This window comes from Danio aesculapii, chromosome 13, assembly GCF_903798145.1.
Source record: "Danio aesculapii chromosome 13, fDanAes4.1, whole genome shotgun sequence".
Taxonomy (NCBI): domain Eukaryota; kingdom Metazoa; phylum Chordata; class Actinopteri; order Cypriniformes; family Danionidae; genus Danio; species Danio aesculapii.
In genome coordinates, this window is record NC_079447.1 from 33821442 (window position 1) to 33836681 (window position 15240).

Here is a 15240-nt window from a genome sequence, read left to right on the forward strand (position 1 = left end):
CCAAGTAAAAATTCGATAAAATCACACATTACATTACTAATTTATTATTTAAAATACTTTACATGTAAACTTACGCATTAACTGAGTAGCTGTTTTCCCACGCGAACGCCTCTGTTTCGCCAATGCAGTGTGGTGTTGCTTTGTTTTTAATACACATGGTTTTAATACACATGAACATATCAAGTTCAGCTGGAGAAAAAAATGCTGATACTCTTTTTGTCAGATGTTGCCATAGTGACTCATAATATCTGAGCTCCATTGATAATGGCTTTTATAGTTGCGGTGTGCATGCTTAACACTGAGTTGGTCTACTCAAGGTTGTAAACTCAGAGTTGGTTAAACCTCCTTTCTGAAACAGGCCCCAGATCTTTAATCCCAGTTGCTTTTCGCACATCCTGTTGATATGATTATACGCGCTACTAGGGAGACATGTTAATACGTGGCTGTCGATCAATTTGGTGGGTGGGGAAACTGCACACCTACATCACGTTGCGGTGAGCCTCAAAATGGGGGGGATTTGGATCCAATTTTTTACGTCAGAGGCTTGTTGTCTTTATATCACCCCAATATGAATGTGGACACACTATACCTAGACACAGTACTGTCCAAACAGCTTACAAAAGATGATTTTCATCATAGGTGCCCTTTAAAAAAGACAATATGTTTCCTTATCATGAAAATGCTTCTTGATTTAAGAATTTTTAGATATTTGGACTAGAAACAAGACAAAAAATATATAAGTAGGAAAAGCATTTTTTGCAGAGTATCCATCTCTTCCATTAATAATTAGGAACCAATAATTCTTCGTGTGAGTTGTGGGAATCGGTGCAATAAAGTGGCGTTATCCTCATAGTTCCTCTACTGAATGTTAAAAGGAAACATTAGAATTACAAATTATTTTCAGCAAGGTGTAAATAGCCCCAAACCTCAAGACAAGTATTTCTGCCGCAGTATTACAGAAGGGTTGAATATTAATGTGATGTAGGCAATATAAGAGAAACTACGCTGTAGGAACAAAAACAACGTGAACGCAAAAGAGCTTTGGCCACAGATGTGTTTGTGATACTAATGTCATGTTAAAACATAATGCTTAACATTATTTTCATGATAGATAAAAAAAGTCAAGTACAAATCCAAGCATACCGATCACTGATTTCACACTATGTATATGGATTATCTGAGCGAACCATATTATAGTAGATACGGAAAGTAATTTGTTCTTTCTTTACATTTTTTAAATGGAAGTTCCTAGATCAGGATTATCCCTAGATAATTTGAGTTGTCATGAGTGGAAAAAGCTGGATATGTTTGTGTGTATGTTACCTCTTGATCCGAGCAGCCCCTTCCTACAGCGAAGGGATGAGAGAGGAGGACTGTTCATTAACTCCAGCCATTCTGTCAGACTCCAGCGATCACTGTAGTCTGATCGACTCGGCCCGCTGCGCCCACACACCTCATCGACCACCCGGTGTATGAGCTGACAACCCAAATAACACAAATAACTGAGACCTTCAGTGTTTAACGTCAATACTATGGAGCTCCTAATGCATTTTTTGCTTATCTAAAATATTAACATTTAAATACTGACATTTAAACAGGACTATATAAAACAGTAACTTATTGGATCAAATACAAATGTTTATGTGGCAGCACGGTGGCTCAGTGGTTAGCTCTGTCCCCTCACAGCAAGAAGGTTTGCTGGTTCGAGTCCCAGCTGTGCAAGTTGGTATTCTGTATGGAGTTTTGCATGTTCTCCCTAGTTCATGTGGGTTTCCTCCGGGTGCTCCGGTTTCCCCAACAGTCATGAGGTTTGGGTGAATTAAATAAACTAAATTGACCATAGTGTATGTGTGTGAATGAGTTTGTATGGATGTTTTCCAGTGCTGGACTGCGGGTGGAAGGGCAACCGCTGTGTAAAACATATGCTGGATAAGTTGGTGGTTCATTCCACTGTGGTGACCCATGATAAATAAAGGAACTACGCTGAAGAAAAATGAATGAATGAATGAATGACAACTGTTTATGTATTATGTATACTTAAATAACAAAAGTTAAAACGGCTAGATCTAGAATCATACGGCAATGGCTGACAAAGCAAAAAACAAAAAATATATATATCTATAATATATATATATATATATATATATATATATATATATATATTATATATATATATATATATATATATATATATATTATTTAGAGTTACTTTTTTAACCAAAAAATATAACTAATGCAAAAATAATTTGTTGATTTATTTCATGAGGATTTTGTTGATAATTCTTGTTAGTGTTTTTGGATTTATTATAGTTAAAGCACTTCACACTTCACAATAAAACACATTAACCAAAATTATAATGAGGACAGAAAACATAAACACTATAAAATCCAAGCACCATAAACTGAAAGAAAAAAACACAGAAAAAAATCATCAGGGATAATTACAATAATTAAGTGAGGTTAATTAAAATGTGTTTCCATTAATGATGAGGCATTCATTGCTTCAGCTGCCTTAGGGATTCATAACGAAATCAATACTTTATGGGTCTGTAAGACATTGTAAATGTATTAGTATGTATTTGTAGTATTTTTTTAAATAAAATTTATTAATAATTTTATGTTTTTAATCAATTGATGTGAATGATTTCAACTTATCTTGCTTTTTCTGAAGTTTTGTCTAATAAGCATAACAAAACTATTAAAGGAGTAGGTTCAATTGGGCTAAGGGACAAGGACAATGAGAGTTTGTATAGTGTAAGTGTTTTAAACTGAAGAACCAAAAATCTAAGAACCAATGAATGACATATTCCTTTACAGAACAACTCACAGAAAGCTTGCTTTTATTTTCAAGGACAGATAATGTCCCTTAAATGATAGATTTTTAAAAACTGGGGACATTTATTGATAGCATTACAAGTAAATGATAATAAATTAACAACAAACTCTGCAAGAAATGTTCACCAAACTTTAGATTCAATGTCTGCGTGATGAAGAAGCGAATGAATATAATCGCAGTTTGCTTCTTGTGCTGATGACATTAGAACAGACTCAGTTTTACTATTTGTGCAGTCTTGTAATTTCGCAAAATGTAAATACGAATAAACTAATTGAATACTTACTTTAGGGCATTTCTTCAGACGGTAATTTCTCTAGCAATTTGATCATTGTGCTGTCAGACTTCTCCCTCAACGGTCAGTGATGGTCAGCTGATCAAGCGTCACGTGACTTCTCATTCTCCCTAGTCTTCAGGCTGCACTTGTTGGTGCGTTTAAGATTTATTAATAAACATTTTTAAATGCTTATTAAATGTACACGTTAACATATAGTTAGCTTTTTTCTAAGCTGTCACGCTTACATTTTATTACCAACACCCGGAACTACATGACTACTTGAACTTCTAAAATTTCAAATTAAAAGTTCAAAAACCTTCCGTCATGAACTAATATTTTAATATTAGAAATTTGACTGATTTATTTGAAAATAAATCTAAATTATATACGTTTATTTCAATTATTACCTGTATTTTTACACAACTAAATACTTTTTTCTATGAAAATTGTTTACACATGTCGTATTGTCTTAAAAAAAGAAACAACAACTGTAATTATATTTATATCTATTATAAAACTCCATATGTTTACGTAAAAATATTTTATTTGATTATTTATTGATCCCGATAGTGGACACAGAAGATTATGTTGCGAGTAGTTTAATGTTTGGTGGGTGGTGGGTGACTGTCAGTGGATGCCGCCCGCGCGCCTCTTGTGCGGTCATCAGATCAGGATGTAGCGTTAGCGAAAAGTTCTGCTTTTTAGGTCGCTGTAGGCCATATATTTAATGTGACCGGTGGACCGTTAACCGGGAGAACTGATGGCAGGATTGTTCATGAGCCTTCTTTGAAATGCGGTCACTCCATGAGACGATGGTGAGTTTACGGCTTTATTAGTCCTAAATATGTACTGGTTGCTGTGTTTCTTCCTGTCCAGACGTATCATATAAGTCATGATTGTGCATCTCGTGCTGTAATCCGAGATGAGCAGTTTTATGGCTTTACACTCCTTTGGACCTGCGCTCTCTCGAGGTTAGATTCACATCTATTGTGTGTTAATGTTACCGGATGGACCTTTTCTCTTTAACAGTTAAAGTTTTTGAAGCATTACGACGTTTTTATACTCTTTAACCATTGAATATTTGTTTACTATCTGTTTAAAATTAGACAGGTTCCATTGTGACAACTGAACGTTGACGTTAGCCCAGATCAGGTGACACACCCTCGCTATTGTTTTTTATACGTCTATATGTTTACATACTGTAAATAAGTGTAAAAATGTATAATACCTTTTTGTAGACAAGACCCTAAGTTATGTGCATTTCAGAAGCTGACACTAAAATAAACCTAGCCAGAGAAATGTTTTAGTAGAAAATTGTCTGACTAGTTGTCTGCACAAGCCTTATAGAATTTCTTTGTTTGATGTTGTGTTTAGTGCTGTAAAACCTACAGTATATGATACATGAATTTCCATGGCTGCTAAATTAAACACATGGTAAACCTTTGCTGGAAAATGTACATAATCCACCTCTGTTTTGTCCTAACAATAAGAGTATTTGGTGAAAACAAATCATACAGTCAGTTTAAATCTATTTGACATTTATCGCCTAAAATCTGTTCATTCTTTTTTGTTTATTTTGTAGATAACTGACCAACAAAAAAAAAAACATTAAATAAAGATACAAATTATACCGAATGAAATTTGTTACAAAATAGCATTTTTACAACACAATTAGGCTATATGAAGTGGTCCAAAATGGTTTCATTGTTTCCTGTTGCTATTTTGGGTTCCCCCCCAAAAAAAAAATTTTATCAGTTAACAATTCAAAGTAATTCAAGTTTTCACTTTGAGTCGTTCTTTTTAAGAGATTGTCGTGGTCACTAATAAATCATATTAACCGGAACAAATGAATTGAGTTGAGTTAAAATGGACTCAAGTGTTAGAAACGTGCAAACCGGTAAATCGTGCAACCCTAGAATCTAGATGTGTCTTGATATTAGAGATATACCACATTTTTGGCCACCAAAATGTATCATCCGAAAATACATTATGCCGTTTAATGGACTCTAATTTTTTGGCTTCAGTCAATGTTGGGATACCCTTTTAAATCTGGAAGCATTAACAACTTCTATCGGAATATATATCATTATCATTCAATATGTAAAATAATTATCGAGATTGCGTTATTGCCATATTGCCCAGCCCTATTAATAACAGTATATTATGCATAATTACATGCAGTAGCTTTTAACCAAGCCCTTATTCAAACCTTAACTACAATGTAATTAATATTTCTCAGTATTTATGCAAATGGCACAGTAAATTTGTGAAAACACAATTTCTCAAAACAAAAATATATGTATGCATTTGTGTAATATCACAATGTCTCAATGACTGTGTGTAATATCACTCTATGAAATACTTATTCTGTATTTATTTTAAATGTATATCCAACACTACTGTAAAGCATGCTGAATCTTGATTAAAGTGTGTAATTAGTAAAGAATGTAATAGTTACAGATTATTTAAGCTAGAAAGGTCTTCAACTAATGCTTGTTTACAAACCATATGTACAGTACTGTCACCTATTCTCTGCATGCTTTTTCTTTTAGGTAGACATTTTTGTTTGCTATACTTTTTTTGGGTGGCAACTTTCTGTTTCCTCATTTCCCTTCATGTCCCTCTTTTAGTTCATGTCCACCACAGACGTTTCTGACAAGCAAAACATCATGGTTTTTGTCCAGTGTGATATATAAAATTTCATTTATTAAAACTCCTTCCCTCTTCCCTTGGCACAGGGAAGTAAGATGAACTTCTGCCTTCACTTTTTTATTGCAAGTTAACCTGTTCAGCCTATTGTTGTTGTTGTTTTTAGAAAGACAATTGTCAGGTTGAATGCTCTTCAAATTCATAGTAATTTTCCATCCGTTTAGGTCTGTTTGTAGTGCAGACGTGACGTGAACTACGCTATTTTGTCTTGCTGTTGTCCTCATGGAGCGGCTCCGCTGGGTTCAACACCGATGCCTGCAGCTGATATCCCACAGACAGGAGGAGAGGCTGGTACTCTTCTCCTTCATCACTTCCTCCTAAGAGCAGCCAGGATGCTCAAGACCCTCTGGCTCAGCGGCTCAGTGGAAAAGAAGGGTGGTGGTATCAAAATGGGACCCACACCATTCAGAGTACCGCAGCTTTTCTAAAGGCTTCCAGAAAAACAGCATCCGGACCACCAATACACCCTCATCAGCTTCATCCCCATGAATCTGTTCCAGCAGTTCACAGGTCAGATGTTGAGCTGAATACATCATTGTCCAAGAAATTTCATTGTGTGTTTTTGTGTGTGTGAGAGTTATGCCTGTCACAATAATCAATATATTGACTTCTCGTACAAAACATAAACATGACCTCAATCATTTTTGTTTATGCAATATATATCGCCCATACATAAAAAACCAATTCTAGCAACATTTTAGCCAGGATATGCGATTTTACAATCTGATAACAATGCCAGTTATTAAATTATTAAAATGACTATAATTAAGATGAAATATTCCTAATTATAAAATATTATTGTTCTTTTTGTAGAAGTGTACTTGCATTGTGGATGGATATTGTATTGTCATTCTGGCATTTTATAATGAGTGCATAAAATGGTCTTAAAATTACAATAATATTGCTTATCGCAGTATTCTTTGGTGCGATATGTCATACAATATCGTGGCAGGCCTAGTGTAAGTTAATGACATTTTTTGTTTTCTTGCAACAGAGCTGCAAATCTGTACTTCCTATTCCTGGTGCTGCTCAATTGGGTCCCTGCGGTTTGAAGCATTTCAGAAGGAGATTACCATGATACCGCTGGCCGTAGTGCTCACCGTTATTGCCTTTAAGATTGCCATGGAGGACTACAGGCGATACCGGCTATGACAAGAAAATAAACAACACACTGAACGCAGGTCTACAGCGGGTTAGTATTGTTCTTCCATCTCTATCTGGTGTGATCTGGTTATCTGCGGTTGTATAATTGCATGTTTCTGTTTCCATGTGAGGGGTTTTTCTGTGTGGAGTTTCACAACTTCCTTTACTGCAACACACATAGTAACTTTTGCTTGATTTATTTATTTTTTTCCTCAAGTCTTCCTCATTAAGTGAAGTTTTCAAAAATAATCGTTTTGATGCCATAATCAAAGTAAATATTAGAACTGTGACCATAAATGATTCTGTATTGATTTTTTGATTTTCTGAATGCATCGCACTTCCATGGGATCAAACTCCTGCCAAATGTGCAATCACTGACAGGTGTCTATTTTATCTGAAACTCCTGGAAACAAATGTAGGGCCTGCCACACTAAACAGCCACAAGTTGCATTGGAGTAACGTCCACTCCCCCATTCATCTGATTGCCTAAAGGAGCAACTGTTAGGCCCAATCCCAATTCTATTGGCCCTTGAAACAGTGTGTGAGGGCAAGGGTTTCAAAATTTACCCCTAAGAAATGGGACAGCACTACAACACCTGCACATGTCATCATATATCATCGTGAGCTCTTGCTTCATATGAGATCGACAATGGTGAATGCTGTAGTTATTCCAGTTGTGTTATTTTTTGGTATTTATCTTCAGGAAAGCATATATTATATTATCGTAACGATCTAATGTGGCAATAAGATAGTAACTATACTGCGCATTTACACAGTGGCCAAATTCATCTATGTAAACATGCGAAAACAACATTAACATTATAGCAGACACTGTAAAAAGGTCATTCACAGCCCACTAGACTTTTTCTGACAGGGTATTCAAAGTGTCATCGAGTAACAGAATGTTGTGGGACTACTATAAAAGAGTTATTTTGGATTATAGATAGCAAAAATTTAGCGGTTTTTATTTTCGTAGGTTTTTTTTTAAACCATGACGGTAAAACACAAACGGTGTTATGAATGTATTAAAAACATATGCTTGTTTGTTAGTAGAAATTCGTAATAATGACAAAAAATACTTGTGCTTTTCCTGACTTCCGTGTGCAGCCATGAGCTGTTGTAGATGGTGAATTCTGGGAAATTTTCTTACCTCTTGGTTTCAAGTGTGGGTCCTGGAAAAATCCTGCATTTGAAGGGGTATCTAGCCCTTCCCCTTAGCTCTACGCCTTCAAGCTAAAGAGAATTGGGACACCCCTACCCCTTCATGTGAACGCACAAAACGAGGGGGAAGGGCCTAAGGGGTAGAATTCGGATTGGGCCTTAATCTCGACTAGTAGACCAATGATGATGCTGAATCGCGCCAGTGATTTAAATGAAGCTTGAATTGAATCTTTGGAAACGCAATCGGAGAATGTGGGAATAAGAGTGAAGGTGTAACCATACAAAAAAAACTTTAAATATTAGCGGAAAATACTGATTTTGTTTGCAATTAGGAAAACTTTAAATTCAGGTTTCAGTTTTGATCCTAAACGAATCTCTCGGGAATCAGTTCTGTCTGAAACTCACGTATAAAGAGCATTTCTGAAATCAAATGTGTCATAAGTTGTCAAATTGGCTGTAAATGTAAATACAGCTCTCTATGCAGACTCTTGTAATTCACTTAAACCATTTCTAGCTTTAATAACTATTATTTAAGGTTTAAGTGGTACGTATAAGGAATTGAAGGCAAGCAGAATATGTAAGCATAAAGTTCCTGTCTGGTGGTAAAAACTTAATCGAACTGATACTGTCATACACATCATGTAATCGAATCAAATCGATTCAAATTTGCTTCAAGATAGAATTGCAATGCGTTTAGAACATCTCAGATTCAGTGCAGAATAATTCTCTCGATTGATTTTATTGTAACAGGCTCTATTAAATGTCATGTGAGAGAAGCTTGTCTTCTCCTAATCAAGGACAGATTAAGAACTGATAGGCCCATAGACTGATGCACAGTCTTTGTTAATTCGAGTGAATACAATGTCTTTTCTCATTGCACAATGTTTTTATGACCACAGTATATCATTTATAGTTTGGCAAAGTTTACAAATTTGTGGAACCTCATCAGTGAGATTTTTTCATTTGGTTACTTTGACCAAGTTCCACTCTATTCAAACTCAAGTGCAGCTGTTATTAATCTTTTTTAATCAAATAAATTTTCATTTATATACAACTTAGGGCAGCTTGGGTTAAAGGCATGTGGGTAACAGCCCATGTGATCCATAGTTAATCATGCCTGTTTTCAGGCCTCTGGCTTTGATTAAAATGGAATGGCTTCAGCTTTATTTGCGTCTTGTGACAGTGGCATTTTAGAGTGGTGATATAATGAGGGAAAACATCTTCATCTTTTTAGAGAAGAGAGTTAGAGGAACTCGGTGGACTTGAAAACCTACTGTAACTTTCAGCCCAAATTTCTTCAACCATATTTTATTGAATCTGAGCTGTAAAAATGGTTCATTGGTGTAATCCAGAAACCCATGACAAATGACCACTCACACACACATCTGTGATGTTTATTGTATTTTGTAGAAACATGATCTACCGAGTAATGGTTAGCCAATAAAGGACAATAGAGGATACATTGTCTATTTCTGAACAACAAAACCGAAACAATTTATGAACTTAGTGTTTTCCTGGCATGGTGTTGCACCTGTAAATCTGCATGTCCTCCAGAAGGAATCAGAAAGCTTTTGTCCTCTAATTATTTTGGGCTTAATTACTTTCCAGACAACACTAACCAGCCTCTATAAGAAGCGTCACAACTGTAACTGGAAACTCAAGGTTGCCTGAGCAAGACTGAGACTGAGCAAGCACCTTATGTTTTAGTTCCTGCAAGAGAGTCTTGTTGAAGAATACTAGAATTACCACAGTGTGCCTTTTTCCATTATATCCACAAGACTGTAGGTTGACTCATTGATCATTTTAACTTTCTGAAGGGTTATACCAAACACTTCTACCTGACAGTCAAGACAGTGGTATTCCATTAAGAATGTATGTGTTTAAGTCAGGGGTTCCAAACTTTTCAGTTCCTGTAATTTTCGACCCTCAACATTACAATGCCAGTGACTTGTGACTGCCAATATCCTCTGAGGTGGTATAAATATATAAACCTAACTCCATATCAGAAGGTTGTGAATATAAGAGCTGTCCCAGCAAGCTTATTTTGTGTTAAAAATATGTCAAGTAACTTTCCAAACATGGTTGTCTTGGCTAAAATTCGGGCTGTCCAGTGAAAATCTAATACCCGTCTAACAATATTCATCAAATACTCAGATTAGACAGGCTTCACACTTGTAGTCATTCATTCCTGTCTAATTGATGATTAGTCTACGTTATTTTTGGTCCATTGATAGACGTCTATTAGGCCAATTTATCCTTGTTTTAGCCAAGACATCTTTGATTAGATGCTATTAGATGTCTTTAAATTCAAATTGCTTGGTGGTGTGGAAAAAACCATGAGAAGAGCTTTATGTCACTGTTTGATTATAAAAGTGTCCTAATCCTCTCAGTAGTTTTACCCTATAAGAGCTTTTAAAGGATGAAGGGTGTATCGCAGTGCTGTCCAAACTTGTTCCTTGAGGACCATTGCTCTCTAGAATTTAGCTCCTGTCTAAATTTTTTTTTAACACCGAAAACCAACAAATCAAGGTCTTTAGACTCACTGGAAACTTTTTGGAAATCGTGATTGAGCTGAAGCTCAACTGAATCAGCTATGACACTCTAAAACGTTCAAAGAGTCATGTCAATAGTGTGTATCCTTCATACTGAAGGGCTCATTAATGACCAGTTTTGAGGCACTTTGGAGAACGACTCTTCAGTATGGCAGACATGAGTGTTCTCATTCCAAAGTGGTATTCAGAGGAGGATTTATCCTGTTTGGAGCTCAGCGCATGTGAGCCTTCTTGACTTTATCATTGCCTTGCTTTCATCACATTGATTTTTTTTTTCTTCACACTGGTTCTCTTAGCTTCCTGACAGGCTTCAGTGCTAATTAACATGCTTGCTCATCAGACCAGTGATGACATCTGCTCTGTGTCAAAACCCTATTATTATTGTCTTTAATAAGTGCTTTCCATTGACACAGATTCACTAACAAAGCTCTGCCCTTCCCAGATAAGTAGCTCATTTCCAATAACATTGCATAATTTCCATTTATTCAAAACTTCCTTGTATGATTTTGAGGACTTTACCCGTTAAAATTAATGATTCTCTTTTGCTCCTATTGTTTCCCCTACAACATTCATTGTTGCATTTGTCCTGTTGAAGAATTACTAGCCACGTTGTGCCCTTGTCCACTATGTCCACAAGACTGTAGGTTAACCCATTTATCATTTTAACTTTCTGAAGGGTTTTTAACCAGTGCCAAACACTTGTACCTGACAGTCAAAGCAGTAGTATTTTATTAAGAAAGTCTGGGTTTAAGTCAGGGGTTCCAAAACTTTTCAGCCAGCGATACCCAAAATTACAATGCCAGTGACTCGTGACCCCAATATCATCTGAGGCGGTTATAAATATATAAACCTTACACACTGGTGCGCACATACCAATAGGCCCAAGTCTATTCATCATTTAATTTTGAAGAATGTCACTTGGAGACCATCCTCCTATATGTTTAGTTATGGCCCTGTATTTGTTTTTAATGTACGTGAGTGTCGTAAAGCTGTCAGAAAGTTTAACCTGGTGCCATAAATTAATGTGCCATGTCTTTAATATAACGTAATCACCCAGAGGGTCGCAAAAAAAACAAAAAATGGAAAGCTTGTGCCTTTTTATTTGCAATGTTGTTGTTTTTTATGTAACTAGTAGCTGCTACTTTTTCTTATGTAGGTTATGGATAAAATATGGTAATTCTAATAATTTAATCAAAGTGAAATTTCGAAATCACCAAGCAACCACCATTTGATGAGACTGAGGCAGCAAGTAACTCCATATCAATATATTGATAAGACAGAAGAGCTGTCCTGGCAAGCATGTTTTTTGTGTTTAAAATACAAATAGCCATCAAAACATGCCTGTCCTTGGCTAAAATTATGCTATCGGTGAAAATCTATTACACGTTTAAACATATTCATCAAATACGACAGATTAGACAGGCTTCACACTTGTAGTCATTTATTCCTGTCTATTGAATGACTAGTCAACATTTTTTAGACTATTAATAAACATCTATTAGGTTTTTCATGGACAGCCCAAAATTATCCTTGTTTTAGCAAAGACATCTGAAAAAGAGCCTTATGTGACTGTTTGATTATGAATCCTCTAATCCCTTCAATAGTTTTACCCTAAAGAGTAAGCCCTTTGAATGGATGAAGGGTGTATTGCAAGAACGCCACTTGGAGACCATCCTCCATGTTCAGTTGTGGCCTGTATTTTTTTTTTATTGTACGTGAGTGGCGTAAAGGTGTCAGAAATTTTAACCTGGTGCCATAAAATCAATGTGATGTGTCTTTAATGTAACGTAATTACCCCAGGGGTCGCAAAAACAAAAACGGAAAGGCTGGTGGCTTTTTATTTTCATGTTGTTTTTTTTACCTGGTGCTATAAAATCAAAATACAGTAATTCTAATAATTTAATAAAATGAATTTTGGAAATCACCAACCAACCACCTTCCCAATAAAACCACTGTTTTAAGTTACTATTTGCAATTGAGCTCACATTTGCTCCTGTAGATCCACTATTCTGCACAGTGGGATAAGAATTAGTGTCTTCAGCCTCACTAGAAACAGATAGAAGTCTGTTAGAACAAATTGTCCAAGATGTTGACTTTCCAGAAGCTGGATTGGATTGGACTCTTCTACCGCCTCCCATGTAAAGACATTTCTGTGTCTGGAACAGTGCTTTGGTAATTTTTTAAATGAGTTCTAGTGTCTTGATGTGAAACTTCAAACGCAATTGTGAAAAGTCTGTAAAGTCATACTTAAGCCCCTCCCATCCCCTAACAAGTAAGCATTTCTTGTAAAAAAGGCCTCTGACATAGGACACATTGCTTCCCTTCTGTCTCTGTTTGACTTGGGCCACTGTAAAATACTAAAATGTCTCATATCTCACATAGCTCCAACATGCAATAAAAGCAGCCTTGATAAAGTAATGCATTCAATTTTATGATAATAATAATAATAACAATATTGACCTGGGCTTCAAAAGTCCAGAGCTCCTCAAATGATAGGTACAGTTTGCATTTTCCATCTGAGATAAACGTCACACTACAAACTGGTCATTTATTTACCAGCCCTTGGATTTCTCAGTCTGAAAGCTGCCTCTGACTCATAAAAGTCTCAGTTTAGTTTGTTTATGATGCTTGGGAGTGTTTCCTGGATAAGGAGCGGCCAATCTGTATGTTATAGATCATTACAGGTTTCTCAGCTACACACACACATAAGAGTTGAGACAAAGGTTTTGAAGAGCATAACACTTCTCAGGTGTCACATCTTGGCTTGGACTGAATCAAAAACATGAATTTGACTAGTGATGGTGAGACCTGTTGGACATGATTGGGATTGAAAAAGTGCCAGAATTGGCTGGATCATTTTTAAAGACTGTGTCTTTGGAGCGGAAAAGTCTGGCTGCCATGATTCAATCAGTGGACGGAGATCAAGGAGGTACAGCTAAAGATCTGACCAAAAGCAGAAGGGTTATCTTGCCAAGTTGGACTGAAGACGAACAGCTAAAGGAATTACAGCAATCATACAGCAAGAATAAAGTTCGGACAACCAAATACACCTTCCTGTCGTTCATCCCTAAGAATCTTTTCGAGCAACTCCATCGTTTTGCCAATGTATACTTCGTCTTCTTGAGCGCATTGAACTTTGTGCCTATAGTGAATGCATTCCAGCCGGAGATCTCGATCATTCCTATTATTTTTGTGATGTCTATTACTGCTATCAAAGACCTCTGGGAGGACCAGCGTCGGAGGAAGTCTGACCAAAAGGTCAATAACCGCTTGTGCGACTTGTATGACAGGTAAAACAATTGAGGATATAGATATAACAAACAATTTATAGCTGCTTGCATCAATTTGTGCTTTAACCATGTGCTGTAAGTCAGTCATGGCAGTGCATACATGCATCTAGTGGTTATACAGTATGTGAATTTTTGTTCTTGAACAGCATATTTAGCTGTGCCTTAGGAACTTCACTTTTGATAGTTTCTTGATCCCGACATGGGTTTGTTTCTGAAATCAGTGTTTAGAACTGTGGTTCTATAACTTCATTGTTTGCTTCAAATGAAAGAAGTTTTGGCTTCCTATAATATAACCATCTGGATTTGAATGTTAAAGTTGCATTGCTTGGATTTAGGTTGCTAAAACCATAGATGTTGGGCTCAGGCTACCTTGCGTGTGTCTTTTTTTCCAACCTGTATCTCGGGCTGTAACCCACGCACGTCATCATTTTATTAGTGTATGCTCTGGTTAATGGTTAACTTGAAGTACAGTTATTATTGAACTCTGTTTGCCTCTTATAATTAAAGAAAAATCTCTTAATCAGAGGTTTGATCTTTGGATATTATGTGTGTGATATAGTGAACAATAGCATGTTGTTTGGTTTGATTGATTCGTAATGTGTACTTGTAGAAAAATGAATATTTGTTAATAATCACATTGACATACCAAAACAATACTTGGGTCTAAATTTAAGATATATGCATTTGAGTTGCACAGATTAATGACATCTAATAGCCAATAAAGGGCTCTTACAATACTATACCAGCTGCAGTATCACGATACCACGTAGTATTACGATACTGTAATTCATAACTCAAATTACAAAGAAAATTGTCAGAAATACTATATTTTACATGTTATAACAGGTCTACTTGAATTTAAATCACAATTCCCTTATTATTGAAAAAAGTATTATTTGCATGTCACTTCAAATACAATTTATTCATTCTTTTTGTTTATTTTGTAGATAACTGACCAACAAAAAAATACATTAATATAAAGATACAAATTATACCAAATCAAACCAAAAAGCTGTTTTTCCAACAAAATTAGGCTATATGAAGTGATCAAAGCTAAGAATCCAAAGTATTTCAAAATTTCACTTTGTGAGTTGTTCATTTTAAGAGATTGTCACAGTTGTAATCATATTGACAGGAACACAAATGAACTGATTCAGATGTGTGTTCGAAATGTCAGAAAACATCAGAAAACGTGCAACCTTAAAGGGCTCCACAGACTATTAAAATAAAATGGTCCATTGTTGCACAAATGTGTGAGCATTTTAGTGACTTTTT

The 15240-nt window shown here is 35.9% G+C and overlaps 2 protein-coding genes across 2 annotated transcripts in view; one reads left to right on the forward strand and one right to left on the reverse strand.

Annotated features, from left to right (window-relative positions):
* commd8 (COMM domain containing 8) overlaps positions 1-3165 on the reverse strand; it is a 9281-nt gene extending 6116 nt beyond the window's left edge. The window contains 4 exon segments of the mRNA XM_056470928.1: positions 1324-1357; positions 1359-1477; positions 3120-3128; positions 3130-3165. Of these exon segments, the coding sequence (XP_056326903.1) occupies positions 1324-1357; positions 1359-1477; positions 3120-3128; positions 3130-3165 (198 nt within the window).
* A 10202-nt stretch (positions 3166-13367) lies between these two features.
* The window catches only part of atp10d (ATPase phospholipid transporting 10D), a 47084-nt gene continuing 45211 nt past the window's right edge, over positions 13368-15240 (forward strand). The window contains exon 1 of the mRNA XM_056470732.1: positions 13368-13965. Coding sequence (XP_056326707.1) covers positions 13493-13965 — 473 coding nt within the window. The 5' untranslated portion in view covers positions 13368-13492. The remainder of the gene's footprint in view (positions 13966-15240) is intronic.